General features: G+C 50.9%; 1 protein-coding gene and 1 long non-coding RNA gene across 4 annotated transcripts in view; one reads left to right on the forward strand and one right to left on the reverse strand.

Annotated features, from left to right (window-relative positions):
* MED27 (mediator complex subunit 27) overlaps window positions 1-24,534 on the forward strand; it is a 159,482-nt gene that overhangs the window by 41,417 nt on the left and 93,531 nt on the right. The window contains exon 3 of the mRNA XM_037492959.2: window positions 13,538-13,668. Coding sequence (XP_037348856.1) covers window positions 13,538-13,668 — 131 coding nt within the window. The remainder of the gene's footprint in view (window positions 1-13,537; window positions 13,669-24,534) is intronic.
* LOC119231263 (uncharacterized) lies at window positions 2,596-7,174 on the reverse strand. Of its 3 annotated transcripts, none has more exons than XR_008549620.1 (4): window positions 6,803-7,174; window positions 5,796-6,377; window positions 3,326-5,271; window positions 2,596-3,247 (listed from the first exon to the last, which is right to left on the reverse strand). It is a non-coding gene; the product is annotated as an uncharacterized LOC119231263 (long non-coding RNA). The 3 variants fall into 3 exon arrangements; XR_008549621.1 differs by having other exon boundaries at window positions 2,596-2,929; window positions 3,082-5,271; XR_005121893.2 differs by having other exon boundaries at window positions 2,596-5,271.

Here is a 24,534-nt window from a genome sequence, read left to right on the forward strand (position 1 = left end):
ACTGGTGGCCCCTTCAGCCCCCAGGTGTTGGAGCCCCAACCCCTAGTGGGTTTCATTAGGGGGTGGGACCTTGGGAAGGAAATCAGAATAGAGGAGGTGGGAGTGTCACACCCTTTGCAAACCAGGACTTAAGCCTCCAATTTAAGTTTCCTGCCTGTGGGGGATCCTGGCATTTTTCTGCGTGGAAAATAGACCATTTAAACCCACCTTTTGGACGCTGTGCCATCTGTAGCGGCCCGTGTATCTTACGTACCACTTTGGGACCATGCCTTTTTTCTCCTTTGGCAAGGGTAATGCAAAATGCAGCTCACAAGTCCATTTCATACCTTATTAAAACATCATTTCCCCTGCCTTGCGCCCAGATTTCTGTGCTTAATCATAGAGAGGCAGCTTGTTTAAATAGACATCATTCTTGTTTGGGGGCTCTGCTGCCTTGTCTTCCTCGCTACCTCCCTTCATATTTTGCAACCCTGCTTCACCGAGGCCGTTCTTATTAAATATCATAATCTGCTCATTGGGGAGTTATTTGTAAACTTAATTAACTCTCTGTCAGTGTTTGAGTTAATTTTCTCCCTTTAAGTTCAGCCTTCCCAGTCCTGGCTTCCCATACTCTGGCCTGTGTCTGCTAAAGACTTGGTAACTAGTTTTGAAATGCCAGTCGGTGATATATGGGTCTCTTTAACATTTCTGTGATTTATGTGCAGTGCTGTGGAAAAAGGCAAAGAAAGCAAATTATATGGCGAAAAATGTTGCCAATCTTCACTTTTTTACTCTTAGTTTTAAAAAGTATACATATCAATCAAATCTGATGGATTTTCTTTTTTATAAAGATTGAAAATTTAACTATTTGAAGACTTGCAATGCGTGTTCCACATTTGCTTAATCAAGTGTGGTTCACCCCAGAGCAGGGCGTAGGGATCTCAAAGCCCCCGCAGCCTCTGCTGCCCGCCCCGCCCGGCCCGCCGCTCCATGCCAGGGAGTGCAGCAGGCAGGTGGTATTGGGGGCTGGAGACGTGTTGCCTCCGTGCTCCAAACCCTGGAGCCCTGTGACGCGGGAACAAGAGTTGCCTCCTCATAGCCGATGGTGCCATGCCTGCAGCTTATCCTTGGTGGGTCCAGGGGGGAGACCTTGAATCCACGAATCAGCAGTAGTTTTGAGGTTGTGCTGTGACGGCATTCAGGTCTTAGCCGGCCTGAGAGCCGCCTGGGGTGCTTCCTACTGTGTTAAGGCTCGGGCTTCTCTTTGGAAATTCTGGTACAAGTGGATTTGAGGTGGGACCCTGCACCTCCATTGTTGGCGAGCACGCTGTGCGTGATTCTGAGGTAGACGACCTCGGCTGTGTCTTAAAGAAGGACTCGCAGGCCTTAGAGTCCTGTGATTGTGCCCTCCCCCACTAGTGCCTTCGGTGGTGCCCCTCCCTTCACCATCCACTGAGGTGCGCAGAGTAAGAAGTCCTCTCTCAGCTATGTGGAGCTTCACTTGTGTAGCAGGTGCAGGGGCACAGTGCCTGCAGGCCCCCCATTCAGGGGGCTCCGGCTGTGTCCCGAGCCCTGTTCTGGTGCTGGAGCTACCGTGTGCCTCAGGGAAGCCTGTTTTGGTGGCGCTCAGCTCCCGTGTGGTGCCGTGGGGATGGTGTATGTGAGCGGAGAGACAGTCTGTGTGAAGCCCCCAGGCAGGTTAAGTCTGCGCTCCAGGGACGGCACTGAGTAGGTGGTGGAGAGACTCGGGGGCCAGAACAGCCCCAAGAAGTTGAGACATGTGTGACAGGAAGCAGGCGAAGATAAGGTAAGGCGTGTTCCAGGCAAAGGGGACGGCCAGCTGGGGAGCCCTGAGATGGGATGAGTGGGTGTTCCAGGGAAGTGTGGGTGCAGGGAGGGAGAATTTTTTTTTTTAAAAGATTTATTTATTTATGCACACAAGAGCTGGGGTACAGGCCAGAGATGCAGGGGGTGAGAGGATCCACCAGAGACAGAGCTGGGAACAGAACAGGCAGATTGACTGAAATACACTACTGAGGGGAGCAGTGGGAGAGACGTGAGAGGTCTGCTGCGCCAAGTGGGTAGCTCCCTGGCCGGGGATTGAACTCGTGCTACAGTGGCTGCGGATAGCTTCACAGATTGCATCTTAACCCCTTGCGCCACCAGGGAGGCCCAGGGAGGGAGAATTGTGGTGAGGCACAGAGGAGGCAGGGCCAGCAGGGGCTGCGGTGCTCTGTGCTCCGGGCTGGCAGGGGCCACTCCCATCAGGTGGGTGCTGAGGTCCAGGGCTGCCAGCAGTTGCTGCTGTGCCAGCTGGCACTGGCTCGCTGCTGCCACCACTCTCCCCTGCACGAGGCACCGGCTTGCAGCACCTCATTAAAGCTTTTGGGGCCCGAATGCACTTTGGAATATTTTAGAATATTCTGGATTACTGAACGGTAGTGTGGTTCGCATGCTTCATAGGACCTGAGTCCTCCTCTGGCGGGGTCTGGGACTGGGCAGGTAACCCTCCATGTGTAGCAGAGTGCCTGTCACACTAAGGGAGGGGGACTAAGCTCTAGAAAGACTCACATCAGCTCCTGTCAGTTTTTGCTGCCGCCAGAGTTTTGGCGCCCACATTGATGAGAAAGCTTTTGACTTTCAGAACTTTTTATACATTTTTACCATTGTGAAAAAAAAAAATGACGGCTCTATACTGGCAGATTCTGGTCTCTCTTCCTCTGCTCCTTGGGTGTGAGACACCAGACGGCACCAAGTGGGTGGAAGGGTGTGTGTGCACAAATCTGCACACTCACACGCAGCCTGTGGGGCCTGGGTGGAAGAAGGGCAGGTCAAGGGCAGTCGTCTGAGGAGAGGGGAAGAGGCAGAGTCGGCCCTGCGTCGGAAGCCGGGAGCGTGGCTGGAGAACGGCCGTGGGCTGTCAGAGCTCTGACCCGATTTCCAAGGGAACCTGTTGAGGGCACAGCTCCCATGTTCTCCACTTCTGGTGGGGCCTCCCCGAGAGTCCTTTTACTGACAGATTCTGGTCTGCAGCCTGGAAAGGCCGAGCAGGGGAGGGGGGACAGTGGCTCCCCAGCAGCCTCACACTTTGCAGGGACTTACACATGAAGGTGAGCTCAAATCCTGCCACATTCTGGGGCTTAGTTTGGGTCTCCTCCTGTTGTTTCAGTGCAGATCTGTTTAAGAGTCATCAGTGCGGGGACCACATCAGGCGGCCACGTTCTAATCCAGGCCCCGCCGCTGACCCTCTGTGCCTCGCTTTCCTTATCTGGAAAAAAGAGATGGTGGCAGGTACCTCACTGGATGTGAGTATAGATTAATTGAATTAAGTGAATGAGAAAGACACCTGGTTCCCTGGGAGTCTTAGTGCCTTTGGCTCATGGTGCCGTCACTGGTTTATCACGCCAGGCAGTGTCCCAGACACAGCGCCGAGCAGAGCAGACTGCCCGTGGAGCTCTTGCCTGCTGTCCCAGAGCTCGCGTGCTGGGCAGATGTGATGACCTCAAAGCCAAGGACAGCCGCCCTGTGGGCACTGTGCTCAGTGGCCATCAGCACACCCCATACTCATCAAACGCCCATGTAGTCCCCTGCGGCAGGCCCGGGCGTTTGAGACAGTTCTGCTCTTTGGTGACATCTGGTTTAGAGAAAGCATAAAGATAGATACATGAACGTAACGTAATCATCAGCCTCACGGGAGTTTTCTGGAAAGGCCCCTGGGCTGACTAGAACAACTGTCAGCTCTTCTTGGCCCTCACACAAGTACTTGATGGCAGGGCAGCCTCTGAGTGTTGTGGATGAAGAAGAAACACTGCACGAGGCCCCATTCCAGTTCGTCTTTCCTGTCCCGAGGAAGGCTGCTTCCCACTCTGGGTTTTCCTCGGCTAGACGTGCCTCTCAACACTCCTTCTTGGGCCTTCCCAGCTGGCCGCTGCTGATCCCCACTTGGGTTGCTTGGCTTGTTCTTCACAGCAGAATTTGGAAAGCTTGCGTCATCAGCACAGCATCTCGGGAGTAAGGGACTTGCACATCACAGCCGCCCTGTTTGTTTCAGGAGCTCGGCTCTCCTACGGTCCAGCCCCATGCACACCCCTGTCCGACTGCCCAGAAACTGGCAGTTCTCTGCTGGCCCATCTCTTCTGAGGTTTTTTCATCAGAAGCAAGACCCATAGGCTCAGTGTCTGCCCCCCCCCGGCTCAGCCCTCCCGTAGCTCTGTGGGAGCCCGGCTGCTTTGGTCAGTGAGTCCTCACAGCTTCTCGAGGAGCCAAGGCGTGTGGAGCGGCAGAAGAGAGTCGAGCCTCCGGAAAGTGACTCACCTTGGCCAGCAGTTGGCTAAGTGGAGGGCCATGATTGGCACCCAGACAGTTGACTGCATGCCTGCACTGATAGATCAAAAATACTGGGTTGTCACAAAAGTCATGACGTATTTTTTCTGTTTTTCAAACAACGATGTATCATGACTTTTCCAACAACCCAATAGTAGGCATCGCGCCTCCGTTTTGGTGATCAGTAGAAAATTCTCTATGCTCTGTTGCTCATTTTAAACCAAAAACCCACCCACTCTTAATAGGTATGACTTTTGCTTTTGTTCTGCTAAAAAAACACAACTCTTGCAGCCTATAGTTATCATAGGAAAACCCCCCCACGTGGGCCGATGCCTGCGTGGCCTTTTCCCAGACTTCCTGGAAGATGAGCACAGTCAGAACATAAATCCAGAGACCCTCAGCCGTCCTGGCGAGAGAGAAACACGTGCTGTGCAGGTTGGGAGCCAGACTTTGATCTTCAGTGCCGAGGACCTTGCTGCTGTGTGACCCGGCTGTGGGGTGCATCGAGCTGGGCGGAGCCGCCCTTGCACACTCAGTATGTGTAGATGGAAGCGCTCCAGTCCCCCAGGATTTACTCCTGCGCCCGGATACTTGTCTGGACGGACCCGCCCGCCGGTTGTCTGGGTCTGTTGGAGCGCCACGCGGCCCACCCCGCTGCTTGCCGACGGATCCCCTCTGCGGTGGTATAGGGAGGCAGGGCTACGCTTGCAAGCAGCCTCTTCCACGGCACTTCCCGCTTTATTAGCCTGACACGTTTAGGGTGACACTGTTTGATTAAAAGGTCACTGGAATGGGTTTTGTGGAAATCCGCCATCCCGGCGCGCGTCTGGGCACGGCTGCTGCGGGGCCGCTGTCTTGGTTGGGTCGCAGCTGGCATGTGCTTAAAGCTTCGCAGGCATCTTAGCGCTGGTTCCTCCAACCCTTCTTCCGTGTCTTCCTCTGAAGGAGGCGGAGGGCCTCTCCCGGGGCCTGTGGCGGGAAGGAAAAGGCACTGTTTAAAGTCAGCTTAGGGGAGTGTGCTCGTGAACAACTTGGCCTTATAAACATTTTTCTGTTTTTATATTAGACTGATGATGAAGCAGGCTCAGAGGGGTGAAGAAACGCCCAGAAACACCAGAATTCTCATGGCTGAGCTGGGGTTGAGTGCAGGGCTGCGTGGCTTCAGGTTCATTCTCCCTCCCCCGCCCCCGCCGGACCTCACTGCCGCCAGACCTTCTTTAATCTCTGCTGCTTTGTGGCAAAGTGAAAAGGAAAGCACTCGACTCCTTGTGCCCCATAGTCCTGAGGCACTGCAGAGGTGGGGGCGGGGGGGGCGGGGGGGGGAGGGGGAGAGCGTGGGGGGAGGGAGGCATCATGGCCTGTGGGGAGGTGGGGGTGGGTACACTGTGGCAGTGATTCCTGATGGGGCTACCCCAGTGTTACAGCAGTTAAAAATAAATTAAGTTTCAAAAAGCCGTCTTCTAGATGCTGCTTCTCTGTCCTGAGCTACGCACCTGCAGGCCTCCGTCTCCTCACTGCCGCTCCTGTTATTTCCAGGCTGGCCGACATAGTTATGTGTCTTTCAAGGCCAGTGATCTGTGGCTCCCTGTTGCCCTTCTTTTGGGTTTTCTCTGCATGACCTCCCTCCTCCCTGCCTCTCGCCAGGTCACCTCCCTAGTAAGCAGCCAGTGGCGGGTGGGGGGTGGGGGGATCAGATCCCTGACTTGTGGCCAGGGTCTCCCCCACCCAGTGAGTTCATGGAAGGAGCAGTGGAAGCTGAGGGGCTGCCCCTGATGGTGATCACAGTGACTCAGAGCCAGAGTGGGCGTTTCCTGACGCTGGAAGGAAGAACGTGATAAACTCTTTGGCCAAGTCTCAACTGGCCAGGAAGCACGTCAGGGATCATTTCTAACCCCCGGGAAGAAGTTTATAATAATTGAATCATGGTATTTGTCACACTGGTCATTTAGAAGATCATGTTTACTGGTGTCTTGACTGAAGAATCTTTTCAGTGATGATGATGCGCAGGATTCAGTCTAGAAAGTGTCCAGTAGTTTCCATGTTACTCATTTCCCAGTTGAAAAACATCTGTTTTCCTTGGAGGGAGGGTGGACAGGGAGAAATACTCAGAGACATTGATTCTAGTAAGAACAGTAGTATTCTGTTCTACTAGAACAGAAGAATGTTCTAGTTCTTCCCCACACCCCACCTATGAGCCATAGGAAAGAACAAGGTGTATGGTGTGTCAGGAAGCAACTGGCATCTGGTAGGCCTCTACCGGGGCGCTAAGTTGCAACTAAAACCACGTGTAAGACGTAACAAAACCCCTTTCCTCACTGCCTCACTAACCACCTTAATGGGTGGCTCCATCATAGCCAGCGCTTTGCACTACTAGAGGACTTGGGTTGCACCAGTGTCGATTTTTATCGAGGAGGTCAAGGTCAGACTGTTTTCATAGAGCAATGATTGTAATCCAGACTCTCGCTGTCAGAAGGGGCCTTCAACAGAATTCTAGCCTCACCTTAGACACCAGCCAGGCGCGAGGCGTGTGTTTGGAAGCTCATGTGTGGCATTTCCGGCAGAAATTCAAAGATGGTGCTGGGGATGCTATTCTTCTCTGCTCCGTCTGTCTTGGGCCAAAGACACATTCTGTTTTTGTTGGGTACAGTGAGCGTGTCAGTGAGTCTTTGGCCTGGGGTGGTCCCAGCTTGCTGGAGACAAGAATGTGATGGCCTGTCCGACGTGGCCTTCCCCGAACGGGAACAGAGGCCAACACGGTGGCACCACTTTGCCCTCATCACTCACAGCCTTTCATAGCCTGGCAGGGCACTCTCTGTGCCTAGTCAGCTTTGCCCTGAGCTGTTTCTGTTTCCTGCCTGCATCTCCGGGGCCTGGCGACTCCCAGCAAGCTCTTTCTTTATGACACGCTCCAGGAGGGCCCCGGCAGGGCGGTCCAGGGCCTGGCACGAGGGAGAGGGGTAACGGGAGACACCCACACCCTGTGCCCTGTCTGTTGGTCTCTGGTGTTTGCTGCTTGTCGGACCTTTGTTTTCCCCCTTTCTCCCTCCCTTTACAAAAGTGCCCGTGAGGGCGACTGCCTCCATTTTTAGCCACGTCCCAGTCTGTCTTGTTAATGAGTCTGCTCAGGAAGATGAGTGACGTCTGGTCCAGCTGATTGGCATCTTTAAAGTATGATCCCATGCACGCAGCTGTAGTGTAAACAGGAGCAGTTGTGGAGAAAGGTCTATTAATAAAGGTGTGAGTTCTGGGACGTTCCAGAGAAACAATTCCCAGCCACCCTAAACATTACAGATTTAAGACTGAAGAAGACCGCTGTCTGTCCTCGCTGTTTACTTTGACAGTTTTCAAAGTCGGACATTTGAGGATTCCCAAGTAGGGAAAAAGAGGCGTGCTGGCCTCTGGCATGCACGGCCCTGCTGCGGCCCGGGCAGCGCAGCCCCGCTCGGCGCCCTGCCTTCTTCGTAATTGAAAGGCCCGAAACCCGACTTCTCGGCAGAGAACTAATACGCAAATAAATTAGAGGCTCTTCTTTATGGTTTATTGATGCTGTTTTGACCGAGTAGAAAGATCAGTTACCCATAAAAGCTCAAATATAAGGTTGTTTTTCTTTTTTTTAAAAAAGCCATTGGCCATTTGCAAGAAGCGTTAGGAGATAAAAGGAGGAACGGAGCTAATACCATAATCTAATATTTAGATAAAAACCCAAGCAAAACAATCAGATTTATGATGTTTTTCTGTAGCTGTTTTCCTTGGCACATAACACCGGCAAGCTTGCTTGTTCCTTTCCTTAGAGTTAGGTTCAAAAGAAGAACCAGAGCTTTGTCGTGTTACATGCATCTTTCTCATTAGCTGGAAACAAAACATTTCAATAATGAGGGCCAAGGGTCTTTGCAAATCATAGCGGTGACACAGTCTTCCTGGTTCTACACAAATCTTGGTTCTAGTTGACAAGTGTAATGGTTTAGGGGAAATATGACTATGTGAGGATCTCAGAATAGTCCCCACCCCCCTGTGCCACCTACACACACCCCAGCTCTGCGTGGGGTGTGACTTGATCCAGGCGGTGGCTACGAGCTTGGCCTGTTCTCTTGCACCCTGGAAGGGTTTCCAGTGCAGTTCTGCAGCCGGCACTGGCTGGTTTTGGTCAGCAATCCACAGGAGATGTGGCACCCCAAGGGCGGTGTCCTCACCCCACGGGTGCTGTCCTTATTTATTGCTGTCACAGTGTATTGCACAGATTCTCAAGGAGCATCCCTAAGTAAAAACAGATTAGACCTGTGGATTCTCCTGAACGGTAAGAGAATTTATAAAAACCCAGAAGGCAGTCATAGCACAATTGCCCCATCATAGAGCAGTATCAGCGCTGCTAGGAAGCTTGATTTTATCACATCCTGAGTCTAGAATTTAGATTTTTCTGACAGTATTGAGGTTTCTGTGGTTGATGCTTTTCTCCTTCCACGTTTTTAGCCCTGGATGATAGTAAAACCTTAATAGGATGGGATTTAAAACTTCCCCAACTCCTACCTTAGACATGCCAGGGGTCCTCAGAAGGGGGAACATGTGGCATGTCAGTGCCTAGCAGAATTGGGAGTGAAGTGGCAAGCCAGAGCAGCGGGCAGGTGCCAGGCATGCTCTGTCACTGGTCCTGGCACGGCTGGCTCTGTTGCAAAGACCCGTTTCATTGTCCAAGCAGAGATAGCGCGTGCCAGTCCCTCTGGCTCCACCCACCCTAGGACAAGGATAGATGGGGTGAGCCCAGAATGGCCACCCTCTTAGGAGCCCTGTGACCTTGGGCCAGTGGCCTAAGGGCAGAGTCTCAGCTTATCAACAAAAAGAGGGGTGGGGCAGGGGTCAGCTTCTCTAAGGCTCTTCTCTGACACCAGAATTCCATGATGGAAGCGATCCCAGTGCATGCCTCGCTCAGTCTGCATCGGGGCTCAGATGTGCTGTCTTCTATCAACGAGAATTAGAGGACGACAACCCTCCCGGCCTGTCTCGGCGGCCTGCTAAGCGCTGCGTTTGCTCTGGGAGAGCCAGCCGTCAGAGCTGTCTGGTGGGGCATGCCGGGCCAGGCCGGGCCATGGCAGTTTCCGAACCTGCCCGTCCACTTAGCAGAGATGAATTCATTAGCATCACCTGCACGCAGTGCACCAGCATGGACGTCGCCGAGAATACAAAGTAACCCCAACCAGAGCTGCATCCTTGAGACAGGCCTCCCTGGATGCCTGGCTTTGCTCCTAGATGGAGAAGTAAGCAAAAGTGTCTTTCCTGGGGGCCAGAATAAGCCCTGTGCTTGGAGCGGGCCTGGAAGAGGACGTGGAGACCCCAGACTCTTCCTCTCGTCCGTGGACCCTCCGCTCTAAGACGGCCAGCGTTTGTTCTGGTTTGCCCTTCAGCTGGAGGGCTCAGCTCTAGAGGTACCAATGTGTCTTGCTGGCGTTCCTGGAAACTTACCTGTAATTACACGTAAAGTGATTTTCAAAAATGGAGTGAATCATAATTCATACCTTAAGGTTAAGAGAATGCCCCCCTCAACCTCCCAGAAACCTCTGGTGAATCCTTGAAAAAGAAATAATGATTTTCATAGTGAGAAAATAAAAACTTGATTGATCTGAAGCTTTGAGATCTTTGTCCGGTTTTCTTCAAGTGGGATTCAGGCCATCTGGCGGTGGGCTCCCGCTGCTCCAGGGGGTGCTGTGCGTGGTCCGTGAGGGGGAGCCGACGTCCCGGGTTTTCAGTACCAGGCTAATTCCACGACACTGGCTTGACTGTGTATTGAATGTGGGGGTATGATGAATTTCCTTCTATTTTCTTCTCAAGCTTCTGTCCACTGCAACACAGAGCCTCTGCCTGTTTGGAGCAGGTGGAAGGGAACGCGGTGGACAGGCCGGTGGGGAACCGGTCGGTTTTCTGATCCCTGGACTCGAGCAGCAGACTCCTGCTTTTCTGTCATTTCCTCCCATATTGTTTCCTCCCAGTATGTGTTGTTCTTTATAATTTGAAGCATATTAAAGCAGATCGAATTTCGTCCTCAATCATTTGGACTTCTTTAAAGCAGATTCTGTCCAGGAGGAACAGCTTTGGGGAGACTCACTATCGGGGCGTTATTTCTCCACTTCATGATGATGAAGCCAGTGCCCCAAACTTTAGAGTTAGGAGGCTCCTTGGAGAAAATACAGCGCACGCTTTGTAGAGCAGGGGGCGAGACGGGAAGGTAGCGCTGCTGTCCCATGGAGCAGTGCGCCCAGAGCAGCACCCAGAACGCTCCCAAGGAGGATGCTTTCCGGCTCTGCCTCTGTCCGGGTCGGGGGCCTCTCCGGCGCGCTCTGCCAGTGCGTGTCTGTGCTGCCGCAACAGCAAGGCTCTAAAGCACTCAACAGGTCAAGGTTCTATGAATTCTAAATGGCACTTCCCCCAAATCATTATGAGTTGTTGGTATTTCCCTGGGCACAGAGCAATTAGTAGATGTCATTGATTAGAAAGCAGTATAGGTTGAGACCTGACATCAGAATTCTAGGTTAGTCATAGAAAGTCGAAGGTTTTGAAATTAATAGCAGCAAAATTGGGACTGAGAGAAGCGCTCACAGTCCAGGTACCCGGAGGAGCTGTCACTGTCGCCCAGCACGGTTTGCCAGGAATCCAGAGCCCAGCCCTGGCTGCCCAGGGGCACCTTCCCCACAGCTGGGGGGTGAGGGGGGTGAAAAGGCTCGGTGGTTTTCTCTCCCTCTCTCTTTTCATTCTTGCTGGAGAAGTGATCTTGGATAGAAGAAAAACACATTTGAACTTTGTTAAGTTGCCTTTTGAAATGGAGTTGTTTCCATGCCACACACACTTGGAGCAAAGTATGTTTATTGAAATATATTTTTATAGAAAATATTACAGAACCTGTAATTGAAAACTTATGGCAGCATTTTGGGGAGTGATATATTCTTAATGTTAATTTGCAGATTAGCTCTGAACTCCCTTCTGCTATTTTAGCACCTTAGGCTGAGTGAACATTTTCCAAGAGTCTTTTCAGATCTAAACTGTGTTTCATGGAATGGAGTGTTTGGTGCTTAAATAATATATAAATCCAGTTGGACAGGAGCTGCTGTCAGTTTTATTAACTTTGACCTTTTCTCCCATTATAAAGATGGTCCAGTAAATATTTAATGGACCCCTTATAGATCTTGACAGTTGGATCCTTGTTCCTGGAAACCGGGATATGTATATATGATGAACGAATGTTGCCTAATCGCTGTGAGTCAGCTTTCAAGCTGGTTTGGTTTTTGGGGTGAGGGGTCCTTCCATCTCCAGCGCTCTCAGAGGTACGGTGTGTGGGGGGAGAATCCAGGATGGGTGGGCTGAGAGTGCCCTCTAAGAGGGAGACAGCAGCGAGCACGCCTCTCTGCTGTCTTGTTTGTTTGAGCAAAGATCAAAGTGATGCCAGGTGGGCCAGATCACCCTGCCACTCTGCAGAGTTAGCAGGCCTCTTCCACTCGAGGAGTCAGCAGGCCTGGAATGGCTGAGCTTGCACGGACCCTGATACGAGACAGAGGAGAAGGAGAGCGGAAAGGAGAGCCATCCCGGAGCCAGGAGGGGCCCTGCCAAGCTGTCTTTCCCTTTCATTCCATAAAGCCCCGCGCATATTGCATTCATTGCAGATTCTGGTGGGGAGGATCGAAGCCCAAGTAGCTGACATTTTGAAACATTGTCTTTCAAACTTGTTCTGTCCCTTGCCTCCATTGATTTCCCATTTAAGAAATCTGTAGGAGAAAAACAAATTTGAGCAAAATTCATTGGTCTAAGATGAGTTGTTAGAGCCAAATTATGCCCCCCCCCCAGCCCCCAGAAGGGCTCCATTTTTATTCTGAGTGTGGTCTGTCTTTGCCCAGCGCTGAGCAGCCATGAGGCCCGCGGCAGACCAGCCGAGTAAATCATGAGCCTGTTAAACAGCAATGTGGACGCCCCAGACTCCGACGGCCGCCGGGCGCACGGGGTCACCGGCGGGGCTGATGTTTACAGCCCTGCCAAGAAGCACCTCATTTCAGTCAGTTTTGTTTTCTTTCCCTCTCTGTGTGCAGCCGACGGCTTGAGGTGAGACCGTTTGTTTTCAGAGTGCGATTGCCTTCTGCATCCAAGGCCCAGCCCCTCTCACATGGCGGTCGCCAGTTTCATTACCGGGAGCTGTGATGGAGCTGACTCTGCAAAGGAAATCTCTGCCTTAGAAGAGCATTTCGAAAAGAAATTGATTCCGAGTTTCAGAATGAATTACTATTACTATATTCAGTTAATTCTAGATAAATGTTTGAATTAATTTGAGAAGGGAGGAAGAACTAAATTGGATGTGATAAATGCTCTCAATCCAAAATCTTAGCTTGGTGTTTTGACATTCGAATGTTTTATTTACACCTGTTCAAAACTGGGATATCTTTCAAGGGTAACTTTATTGCAGAGAGTGATGACCCCTCTTCTGATCTAAAATACGGAAGTACGGGATTAAGACAGGAGAGGCGGGACGAGCTTGCTCGGCAGGGAGTGGGAAGGATGGATCGCGTTTTAAATCCAAAGGTCCTGCTGGCGGGAGTGGGGGTGGGGCGGAGCTGACCGCATCGCAGGCCAGGGGCCTCTCCTGATGGAAATTTCCTACCTCTTGATTGGGTGGCATTTCCACAGAGACATACATTTACCCGAACTCATCAGACTGTCCACTTAAAATGCGCATTTTATTTCATAGAAGTTATAACTCAATAGGTGATTTTTTTTTAAAAGCCCTACTCGGGTTAGAAGCGGGCAGTGTCATTTCTCCTTTTCAACAGGGAAGTTGAGGCCTGGATTAGTAAACTGACCTGTCCTAAGTAACCTCCAAGCTCAGCAGTTCGTTCAGGAACAAAACAGAGGGTGCTGGCCCTGAGCCCTTTTGAGTCGCTCCTCCCTGCCTCCGTCATTTCATTCCAAGGGAGTGTCCATGGAGTGCATCAACTTCTCCACCCAGCTCTCTTTGGTGATGGTGAGGCGATAGCCCTTTCATCTCCCGTTCTCCCTAACGACGTGGTGCCGTGAGGGAGCGCCTGACACACGCATGGGTGTTCCCTTTTCCTGTGTCATGATCTCCTGTGAATCACTCCTTGAAGCAAACTGTTTGCAGCTGTATTTGAAATCATTGAGAATGTTGGAAGGGGGAGGATATTCTAGGGATGGAGCGTTTAGTGCCTTTTGTACAAGGGTCATTTTCTTCTTTTGTTTTTCTTTGCAGTTGCAGTACCACGCAGGCCTGGCATCTGGCCTTCTGAACCAGCAATCCCTGAAACGCTCTGCCAACCAGATGGGAGTGTCTGCTAAACGCCGGCCCAAGGCCCAGCCCACCACGCTGGTGCTGCCGCCTCAGTGAGTAGCTTCCGAGGGCACGCTGGTCCTGACTGGGCTCTGCTCTGTGCTTGTTCTGGCCAATGGGAAGTCATTCTTGTGAAATTGTGTCTTTCTTTTAACAACGGTATCAGTAGGTGAGAAACCGGGCTTGTCGGTGCCAGATTTTCTGTAGATCTTCCTGAAGCAGTTGATGTAGCTCGTGGTTTCCACATCTTGTGGCTGACTTTTCCCCTCACAACTTTTTGTTCCCTCGTCACCTTCCCCAGTTGTCAGGGCATAAGAACAGCTGTCCTCAGTTTGCGAGAGAGCTGGCGGCAGAGCCCCTGTGGTCAGCTGCCGGCCAGGGAGGTCTCACGCAGGGGCATGCGTCGGCGCCAGCCCCTGTGCCTGAGTAAGTGGTAATAGACATGCTCTTCTTTTCCTGCTCGCAGGGTTCATAGACACTGTAAGGGTCCTGAAGCCCGGCCATTTGCAGCATGTGTGCCGCCGCGTAGCCCCCACCCATGCAAGCCAGAGCCCCGCAGGGTCCCCGAGGCCCGTCTCGGCATGGCTCCTCCCTTCCAAGCTTAGCGCTGTTGTCACTTCTTTGAACAAGGGACTCACATAACGTGGCTCTTTTGTATCCACTGCTTTTCACGCGATACGATACCTGTTGAGTTCTCCAGCTTGCCTGTCCCTCTGCTGTTGCACAGTAGTCCTGCGTGTGCTACAGCCCGTTCGTTTCCTGCTGGGAAAGCGCTGGCAGGGAGGCCCAAGGTTCCTCAGTGACCTGGAGTTGAGTATGGGAATGTGGCTTGGCTGGACTCCCGAAAGGCTGCCTGGGACCTCGAACACAGCCTCTGGCCCACCCCACCCTCCCTTGTTCATGCTTCCTTGCAGCCTCGGTTACAAACTTCATTTAAAATTTCCAGTCCAAATGCTCATTTGCAGACAAGACTGAAATGTTTGCCTTTGCTCAAGACCTCATTTATTTTGTGTTTGATTAGCAAATACTTACTGTGCCTGCTCCCTACCGAGCACTGTCCTGGCCTCTGGAGACATGGCCTCGAACGAGACAGACGTGAGCCCATCTTCCTGAAGCTTTTTGTGTGCGGGGGAGAAAGACAAAACGTACCCCTAAACGAACTGACAAACTGGTTATGTTAGTGCCTAGAAAGGGAGCACAGGAAGGTGAGCATCGGCGCAGGAGGCTGCTGCAACTGGGGGGCTGGGGAAGTTCCCCGGGAGATGACACTGGGTGGAGGCCTGGAGGGCGAGGAGGAGAAAGGCCGCGAAGCACTGGGGAGGTCTGAGGAGAGGACTTCAGGAGCGTTTGTCTCACGGACGGCCAGCCTCCCGCCACCGTTTCCGTGACTCAGGTTTTCTTCACAGGCAGCATTTGCTCCGACCTTAGGCTGCTCCTACCCAGCCAGCCACTAGCGAGCGCGTTTGCTGCATGGAGGGCGCCATGTTTTTCAGAGGCTGTTGCTGCAGCTTTCTCGGGCAGTGCAAGACAAAGACGCTCAGTGTTTGGCAGGAAGTGCCTTCGGAGCACGGCCCTGGGGTGTCTCACGTGCTGCGTGGCCATTGTGCAGATCTCAGTTTCCAGCCCTCAGAAGTCTAGTGGGTCTTGTAACTTGTCATTGCCTGCATGGATTGTCTACTGAGGCAAGGTGTTTGGCGAGAAGTGAAAGACTTTCTAATGGCTCCATAAGACTGGAGCCAGAAGTGTTTGTTGCTAACTCTCTCTTGACAAAAGTCAGTTCTTAGTCCATCTGTTCACCATTTGTTAATTTGCATTGGCTTGAAACCTGTTTACAGGTGACATGCTATTATGAGGACACTTAGAAACTATTTTGAGCAGCAAGGCAATCAACAGACTCTGTTCTCATGCCAAGAAAAAAGAAAAAAAAAGAAGTGTTCACAACTGTCATTATAAATATATAATAAATCACTCAAAATACTTAGTCTCAAAGTGAAAAGTGTCCTAAGAATACAACACTGAAATGATTTCCTATACTTAGTAGGCTATTTCCTGCGAAAATTGACTGCTGCCTTTTCACATCATCGAGCTTTCGGCTCACCATATCCTGGAATTCCGTTATAGAAGAGCTGTCCAATAGGCAGGGTCTGTGTCTGAACACATCCATCTTGCTGTTCTGAGCACCCACTACGTGCCTCTCCCCGTGGTAGCCGTTACCCGTAAGCCACCGGTAGGAACTCCAGGAAGCCACGGCTGCTGGTCTGATTGGATTTAAAATTAAAAATCAGGACATTGTTAATATATACGTCATATAGATTTTAAAGAACCCAAAGATAATAAAAATATGTGTATATATATATATAATATACAATTTTTAAGCACAAAGACCAATCTCCAGAAAGGATTATATTATAATATCATCCCATGTCACATGCCAGCATTATTGAATCTAGCTGTCAGATTGAAAGGTCGTATCATCTATGAAATACTTAAATTTGTGTAGCAATTAACCAGTTTATGGCTGTACTCTTTAGAAGACTACCAATTTCGGAATTTTTATTATAAGCACAGCATGATCGTTGGCTTTGCCATTAAGAAAATTCTTGTAGTCACTTATAAAGCAGCACCCACACCCTCCAAGGTGGCGTGTTAGTTTCTGTTGTTGCCCCCAAACTAACACTGAGCCCCCACTTCCTCGGGAGCCGGAGTCTGGCCGCAGCTTGTGGTGTGTCTGGCCCAGCATCTCCTGAGGCTGCAGTCAGATATCGCCGGCACAGTCAGCCATCGGCTGGGCTCCGTCACTGCCAGGTGCTCGCTCACAGGCAGGCAGGTGTGACTGTTGACCAAGGCCTTGGTTCTTTGCTCCTGGGCCTCCCCGCGGGGTGCTTGAGGACCTTCCTGACATGGCAGATGGCTTCTTCCAGGGCAGACATCACAGGACGACGGCCAGGAGGAGGCGCTCCTCCTTACGACAGCCTCAGGGGGTGCGTGGCATCACTTCTAACCCCTTGTAAGGGATATGCATCTCTGCATCTGATGTTCAAGGGGAGGGGGTGAGGCTCTCACATTTGAAGGAAGGCGTTTCAAAGAATTTGCAGATTTGTTTTTAAAAACACCAGAGTCGCCCGTTCCATGAGAGACATACACAAAGGGAAGAGTGGCTGAAGGTGGAAGTCTGTCACTCCCTCCCTTGGCAGATGTCTGCTCAGGGCCCAGAAGTGCTTGGTGCTGGGTACTCTAGGGATTTGGACATGAACAAGATATAACTTTGGTTTTCCGGAAGCTGAGCAGCAACAGGAACAAACAGGCAATGGGGAACTGGAGTGATGGGTGCCAGGCCCCAGGGATGACGCCACCCCAGGGTGCATGAGGAGGCCTGGGTGGCTGCCAAGAGAGGTCACCAAGGGACGCCGGACCCAACTCCATCAAATTTCCCTATTGCCCACTGTGGAGGATGGAGGCTTTGTTTGCTACAGAGAGCTGGCTGCCTCTTGCTCAGGCTCACTGGATTCCCAGGGAAAGGCCGCTTCCGAACGGGGTGGAGGCCGGGGAGGGGCGCGGCTGGCTCCTCAAACGCCCTCCTCTGCCACTCCGCGCCTCAGTCGGTGAGTGCCCGGTGGGTGTCTGCGTGGTTTGCGTTGGCAGCTGCGTGGCACTGAGGCTGCAGCACGCCCACCGGCTGTGCCCACCTGTTTCAAGCCATTAACTGAAGACTGACGCCTGCCTAGGGCCCACAGGGCCCGTGACTCGTGGACTTCTCCAGAGAAGCTGATGCGAAGGCATGGCTGTTGCCCATGGCCAGGAGGCCTCGGGAAGGGTGCTGACCACTGCTCCCCTTGGCAAGTGGGATGGACGAAGGTTGAAGCCGATTTTGTGCCCTGATGAAGCTCACGAGACCCTTCCCGAGGCCTCCTGGCCGTGACAAGAGTGGGGGCAGAAGGGCTCTTTGTCAGGGGCTCTGGCCCAGGGGATGGCGGCCAGGCCCCTTTCCAGGGATGCTGGTTAGCCAGGCCTGGGCCGGGGCTGGGGCGCAGAATGAGCGTGTGGCTTGTTTTGAGCATCCCCGGACGGAAACAGAACTTTGCAGCCGAGTTTTGGAAAAAGTCATCCAAACTCTGGTAGAAATTCACTAAGTCCTTCTTTCCCTACTGGCAAGTATTAAGTAACAATATTCATTAAATACCACTGAGAGGCTGTGTAATAAAGAAATAATCCTTGGACTAGGTGGCTCTACCTCTCCAGAAGAGGTGAAATTGAGAATATAATTAAAGATTAAAACATTGTTTGCATTCTAGAACAAGGAGATAACTTCCTCTCCAGCGCGGGACCTTATTAATAAGGAAGAGATCAGTTTCCAATAACCAACACTACCAAAGCTCATTTATTAACATCAGTCAGGTCTGAGCTGGCTGACTCGGCCTTTTTTTGCCCTTCTCCTGCCAGGCTGGAGCCGTCTCCAGGAATGGCGCGGGGTGCCAGTCTTGTCTCGGGAGATTGGCCCACGTCTCTCCTGGGTCCTGAGTGCGGGTGGGCGTGTTCCCCGAGTGGGGGCTGCCTGTGTGTGGCCTTCAGTCTTGTGATCCACGTTCTCCCTGTTTCAGCCACAAAGCACTTGCCAGTCTTCTGGGCAGGGGTTAAACAGTTGGGGAGACTAGTGAGCCTAGTGGTTGTAGGATTTTATCACGGTGGCTGCGGAGGGACGAGTGTTGTCAGGCCGCCACACCTGGTGGGGAGAACCCCTCTGTAGGCGCCTGGCCGTGCCCAGGGCTGTAGTCAGTGGCCTGAGCCGCCGGCGGGGACAGGCAGGAGGCGGCGTGCCTGATTGACTATAAAAGTTTACGGCACAAGCACCATTTCATTTTCTCCCCCTGTCTTTTTGTTGCTGTTCGCGTTTGTGTGCTTTCATTGCCTTGAAATAGAATCAGAAAGATCTGGAGGCCCAGGGTATGGAAGAGTCTTCTTACGTGTCCGCTCTCCATCCACGATTGGCTTCCTCTCCCTGCTCTTTCACGCTTTTCATTTGAGAGCCCAGACAGGGTACAGGCAGTAACAGTACTTGAAATGTCCTTGCTTTATGTGTTCCTATGCTTGTGTTATTGGCATATAGGAGGAAGGTGTCTCTTTCAGTCTGTGTCATTGACTGGGGAAGCAAAAATGTGGCTCAGTCACGGGCCAGAAAGAAACCTTCAGCGCCTAAGTCCTGGAAGGCCTTCCTCTTTGTGGCCCTTCCCTGGCATTAGCCACCATGTTTGGTTAAACTGGAAGATCCTGGAGGCCCAGGGCTCTAAGTGTCTCCTTCCTGCCTCACCTGGGCTCAGGCACCCATGACTGAATCAGCGCGTCTCGGAGGCTAGTTCCCTTTGATGCTGCCCTGCCGGTGAGGCTGACAGCATCTGTCCATAAGCTGTGCTGGACAGGTATCCCTGCCACTCGGGACTCTGCTGAAGAGCCACTGGCGTCCACGTGGCTGGAGTGGGCACCATCTGGAGCAGGAGTGCCTGCCGGCAGTGATGGGAGTAGGGCCTGCCCTGCCGAGTGAGCATGGGTGGCCTGACTCTGAGGCGGAGGCAGTGAGCAGGGCCCCAAAGCCGGGCAGAGGCCTCATGGCATGTGCCGCCGGAGCAGGGGCTGCTGTGTGCAAAGTGGTATATTAGGAAGATTAATCAAGTTACAGAATGCAGATAAATAAGGTAGTCCTTTGTAGCTGTTTAAAAGATAATTGGTTCATGTTACTTATCTTTTATCCCCTCTCTTTGGGCAGGAGAAAAATCTCTAGGAGAAATAAACGAGGAATCCCTCATAAATATTAATGTAAAAATCTGTCCATGGAGAATAAATATAGGGACATTTTGTTTTAAATGCTCTATGTCGTTGTACTTCATTAGCATATATGTTGTAAAAGATCCCTTCCTCCCCTTCAGAAAACCGCATCGAGTCCTAATAGCCCTGGATGGAACTCTGTAGCTTGTCAGGGTTGTCAGGCCGTACATGGACAGCTCTGCTCTGCTCCCCGCTCCAGCCAGGGGCTTTTCTCGCGTTCACCCCACTCAGAAGCGCTGCTCATGGGGGAGGCCAGCAGGAAGCGCGGGTCCTTCTGTCTCCGGCTGGACCTTCTGCTCACCCTCCCTGGCCCTGTACTAGGCATGTGCATGTGTTGGTGCTGTTCACTCTGCAGGCACCTAATAAGTGCTTTTTAGAGGCTAAGTTCTGCCTGATGGCGCTGGGGCCCCAGAGGCAGCTGAGAGCCAGTGAGTTCCATTTGAAGCGCTAAGTTTGAGGTGCTCAGAAGCCCTGGGAGAAAAACGATGAACTCTGCTTGCCTCAAAATACTCCAGCCTCATACACCTCCAAAGTGCTGGGAGCAGGGGAGAAAGATATGATAAAAAAACAGTTGCTATGAGAACGTCATACTGTGGATGATCTCATTATACTGTTTTATCCACTTTTGTGTATATTTAAAATTTTTCAGTAAAATTTGTTCAATAATATGTGTCCTGAGCTTGAATTGCTGAAGAAATGGGGTTTGGTAATTGGAGGTGCAGAAATGGCAGAAGTCTCGGGAGTGGCTGGAATTCCCTGGGCTCCTGGAAGCCGTTGGGGGGCAAGCCCAGGAGGGGCTGTAAGAGACCTGCTACCCCCCTCCCCCCATCCGGCAGCTGCCTGTTGCCCTCTGCCCTGGCCTCACTCCCAGCTCATCTGTCCCATGTTTGTCTCTGACCCGCTGTGACATAGCCTGAAATTTAAGACTCAGTGTCTTCCATAGATACTGAATCAAAGAGAAACTGCATCAAGTAGAAAACTATGATAAAGAACCTGACTATTAAGCACTGAGTCGAATGTGGCAGCCTGCAGAATCAAGTTAAAAATGATATTTCATTGCATCCTCTAATTGCATTTCTCCTTTACAAGGTGATTTTATCCAGGAAGACAGCTGTCTAATGCGGTTATTACATCACTCTGGCCATTATTGGGCAAAGGAAGAAAAGCGATGGGCGGTTGCGTAGCACAGCTCATCAGATTAAAACTAGCTCTTTTCTTTCTTTCTTTTAATCCCTTTCGCATAACAGGGTCGGAGCTTCAGGATCGTTAATATTTCACACTCTGTCTTTCCCAGCCGGTGGTGGTTGTAAAGGAACTCTTTCATCTTTCTGTTCTTTCCTGGAAGGGACAGTAAGTTTGGTGGTCTCGTCTCACTCTCTGCATGCAGGGCAGTTGGTAACCACAGATTTTGGCTCACTGATAACCCAGGGTCTCCTTTTAGGGCTGTGAGTGATCAAGAAGCAGTGGGCCAGCTTCTCTGTCACCTGTGCTGAGCTGATCCTATAAGCCTTTCCCGGTGCTGTGACCGCAGGAAGGTGGCAACGGGTGTGCCTAGGAAATGGCTTTGCCTCCTGGCTCGGGCCTTTTAGAGCAGAGTGGATTTTGATTGGGTGGTGCCAGTCACTCTGGTAGTCCTCATTCATGGTAGAGACACAGGGATTTTTTTTTTTTAATAAAACATGAAAATCTGTTTTCAGCAGGATTGTACTATTTCTAGTTTCCCGAGACAGTGGGTCTGTCAGCTCTTTGATTTGTTTAGTGTGGAAGGAACTGGCCATTGCCCTTCTGTTTGGAGGCAGTTTCTAGAACTAGATTAAGCTCTGAGTTCACAGCCTGCTGGTCCTTAGTGTGAACAGTCAAGGCTAGTCCTCATTCTGGGGACAGTCTGACAGCTGGTGGCAGTGGACTAGAATAGGATCCCACGTAAAGAGACCAGCTGGCCAGCTGTGGGGTCCAGCTCCTCTCCAGAGATGAAGGGGCCTTTAAGAGTAGTGAGTCCTGGGTCTCCTTGGTGGCACAAGGGGTTAAGCACCGCACCATGAAGCAATCCGCAGCCTCTGCAGCATGAGTTCGACTCCCAGCCGGCCAGGGAGAAACCCACATGGAGCAGCAGACCTCTCCTGTTGCGCCCACTGCCCCCTCAGCAGTGTATTTCAGTCTGCCTGTTCTGTTCCCCGCTCTGTCCTCGGTGAATCCTCTCACCTTCCCGCATCTCTGGCCTGTACCCCAGCTCTTGTGTGCATAAATAAATAAATCTTTAAAAAAAAAAAAAGAGTAGTGAGTCCCAATCCTGGTTGCACTTTAGAAGCACTTGGGGGGCGGGGGGAGGGCGGCAGTCATGTGTATTTTTCAACAGCTCCCAGGATGATCCTTGTCTGCACTGCTCCTGAAGGCCTGAAGGCACACTCCCGGGATGGAGGGATCTGGGAAAACAATTGTTAGAACGTCTGTAAGAGGAAGGGAATGCCTGTGGTGGGAAAACTTGGAGGATCTTATTTGCTCAAGAGATGGGAAGCTCCTGGAATGTGGCACTCAGAAGAAGGTGGAGCCTAACTTGGCTCGCTTCTTCATCAGCTCCCAAAATGTGTCTAGGGTCATCAACTCCGGTCATTTCGCTGACCAGTGTTAGCCTGTGTCTTTCAGAAAAAGGCTGCTTCACTTTTTTCCTTTTTATATATTTTATATTAGTGATGTCGCCCTTCTATGAAGTTACTACCTACACCTAAGCATTTACATGGTCATTGTGGGTGCTTTTTTAAGTATATTTATGTAACTCAGAAGTACTCACTTTTATCCCAGATCTAATATGTATTCTTTTTTTTCTTTACAGCTTTAATGAGGTTTACAAAAATACAATGAAGTGCTTATCTTTCAAGTATATACATGTTGGTGGTCGTTCATACCTGTAAAACTATCACCTTACCCACAAAATCAAGATAATGAACATATTTATTACCCCCAAATTTCCTTATGCTTATTGTAATCCTGCTTACCCTTTAACCCCATCCCCAAGCAGCCACTGAGCAGAAAATGCAGATTAGTTTGCATTTTCTAGAAGTTTAGTTAAATGGAATCATATAGTATATGCTTTTCTGTAATACGATTTTTTTTTTTACTCAGCATAAATATTTTGAGGTTCATTCATATTGCCTCTATCAATAGGTCATTTCTTTTTTAATCACTGTATAGTATTCCATTGAATGGGTATACCACAATTTGTTCATCTATTGCTGGACATTTGGGTTGTTTCTGGCTTTTGATTATTGCAAATAAAACCAGTTTAAGCATTCATGTATATAAACATATATACATATATAAACAGAAACATTTGCTTTCATTTCATACTCCTAAGGTCTAAGTGCTTAGAAGTACAATATCTAGTTCATTAGGATAGTTGAACGTTTAACATTCCTACTAGCGCTAGAGAGTTCCAGTTATTTTATGTTCTCACCAGCTCTTGGTATGGTCAGTCTTCTCAGCATCAGACATTCTAGTGGTTGTGTGCTGGGTCCTCTGCATGTGTCACGACCAACAATGTTGCACATCTTTTCTTTGCTCTCTGTATGTCTTTAGTAAAGTGCAGGAAAAGGTTTCAGCCTACTATCTGAGCAGTTGCTTTTGAGAAATGTGGTTTCTTTTCCTTTGATGACTTTGAAAGTGCCTTAATGTAGAGCCTATCAGAGATAAGTTATTATCTGTTGATTGATGGGTGGGTGGTGGGTGTCTGCTAAGTACTTTCTGTGTGCTCTCATTCCATCAGTTGCCATGGGGAACTCTGAGGAAATGGTAGTTAGGGACTGAGCACCTAAGGGCCCAAACTCTCCAGGTTTTGCTTGAATGATTCATGGTTTTCTTCACCGAGTCTGTCTTTCCCTCCTAAACCCGTGTCAGAGCTGCGGGACTGGAGTTGGTTAGTGGTGGGAATAGGCTTTTAATTTAACTTGGGCTGATTTTTCTGAGTACTCAGACCACTGGAGTCTAAACTCTTGCTGCTCTTTAATTTTTTTTTTAAATTTATTTATTTATTTATTTATTTATACAAGCACTGGGTACAGTCAGAAGCGTGGGAGGGTGAGGGAATTCACCAGAGCCAGAGCGGGGAGCAGAGCAGGCAGAAGGACCGAAGGACACTGCTGAGGGGAGCAGCGGGTGGCGGGAGAGGTTTGCGCGCCATGTGGGACCCTCCTCTGGTGGCCAAGAAGCAGCCCGGGAATCAAACCGGTGCTGCAGAGGCTGCGGGTAGCCTCGCAACCCAGCGCTCAACCGCTGCGCCACCAGGGAGGCCCTGCTCTTTAATTTTAATTGGTATTTATTTGCAGTCCACTCTGCCTTTTATTTGCTTAAAAAATTCAACAAATAAAATCTGGTGTTCAGAGTGCTTGCTGCGTGCTGGATACTCAGTGATGAGTACATCTTCCTTTAAGGAACTTAGGGTGTGCTGGGGAGACAGGTGACGAGAATCCAAAGGAAGGACATGTAATTGACCCTCGCGGGCCGGGAGAGGCTCCCTGGAGGATGGTGAGGCAGGAAAGCTGAAATTCCCTGTGATTGGGCTGAAATACACTGTTGGCATCGCATGTTGAACTAACTAAGAGGAGGCAAAAGGAGGGGCAGAGTCCAGAAGTGGGGAAGGGGAATTGCTGACTAACCAGCTCCAACCTCTCTCGCTCAGTGCTGAGCTGTCCTGGGCTGTGCCTCCCGTCTGCTGGCGATGTTGACCCCTCCACCCTCAAGGGCACTTGTTGGTGCCCTGGACAACTACTTAGCAGCTCCTGTCCTCTGCCGGTACATGATATGGAGATTGGGAAAGTGCTGCTAAGGTGGGCCCCCATCCAGTCCTCCCTTCCCGGGCTCCCTTTCTAAGGTAGGTACCCTGGCACAGAGCTGTTGCCCCTTCTAGCTCACCTGGTTCCCTGGGCACCTTGTGTTTGACTCTAATAACCACAAGAGATGAGGCTTGAGTCAGACCAGACTTCCAGAAGGGCCGAGGCTCTGCCCAGTGGACTCGTCATCATAGGACAGAGAGGCCCCAGGTCCCCGTGCACCCACCCACAGTCAGACTCTGCTGTGCTCTGTCGAAATGAACCATCTTACACCCTGCT

Source organism: Talpa occidentalis, unplaced genomic scaffold, assembly GCF_014898055.3.
Source record: "Talpa occidentalis isolate TD23 unplaced genomic scaffold, MPIMG_talOcc4v2.1 talOcc4.7, whole genome shotgun sequence".
Classification (NCBI taxonomy): Eukaryota; Metazoa; Chordata; class Mammalia; order Eulipotyphla; family Talpidae; genus Talpa; species Talpa occidentalis.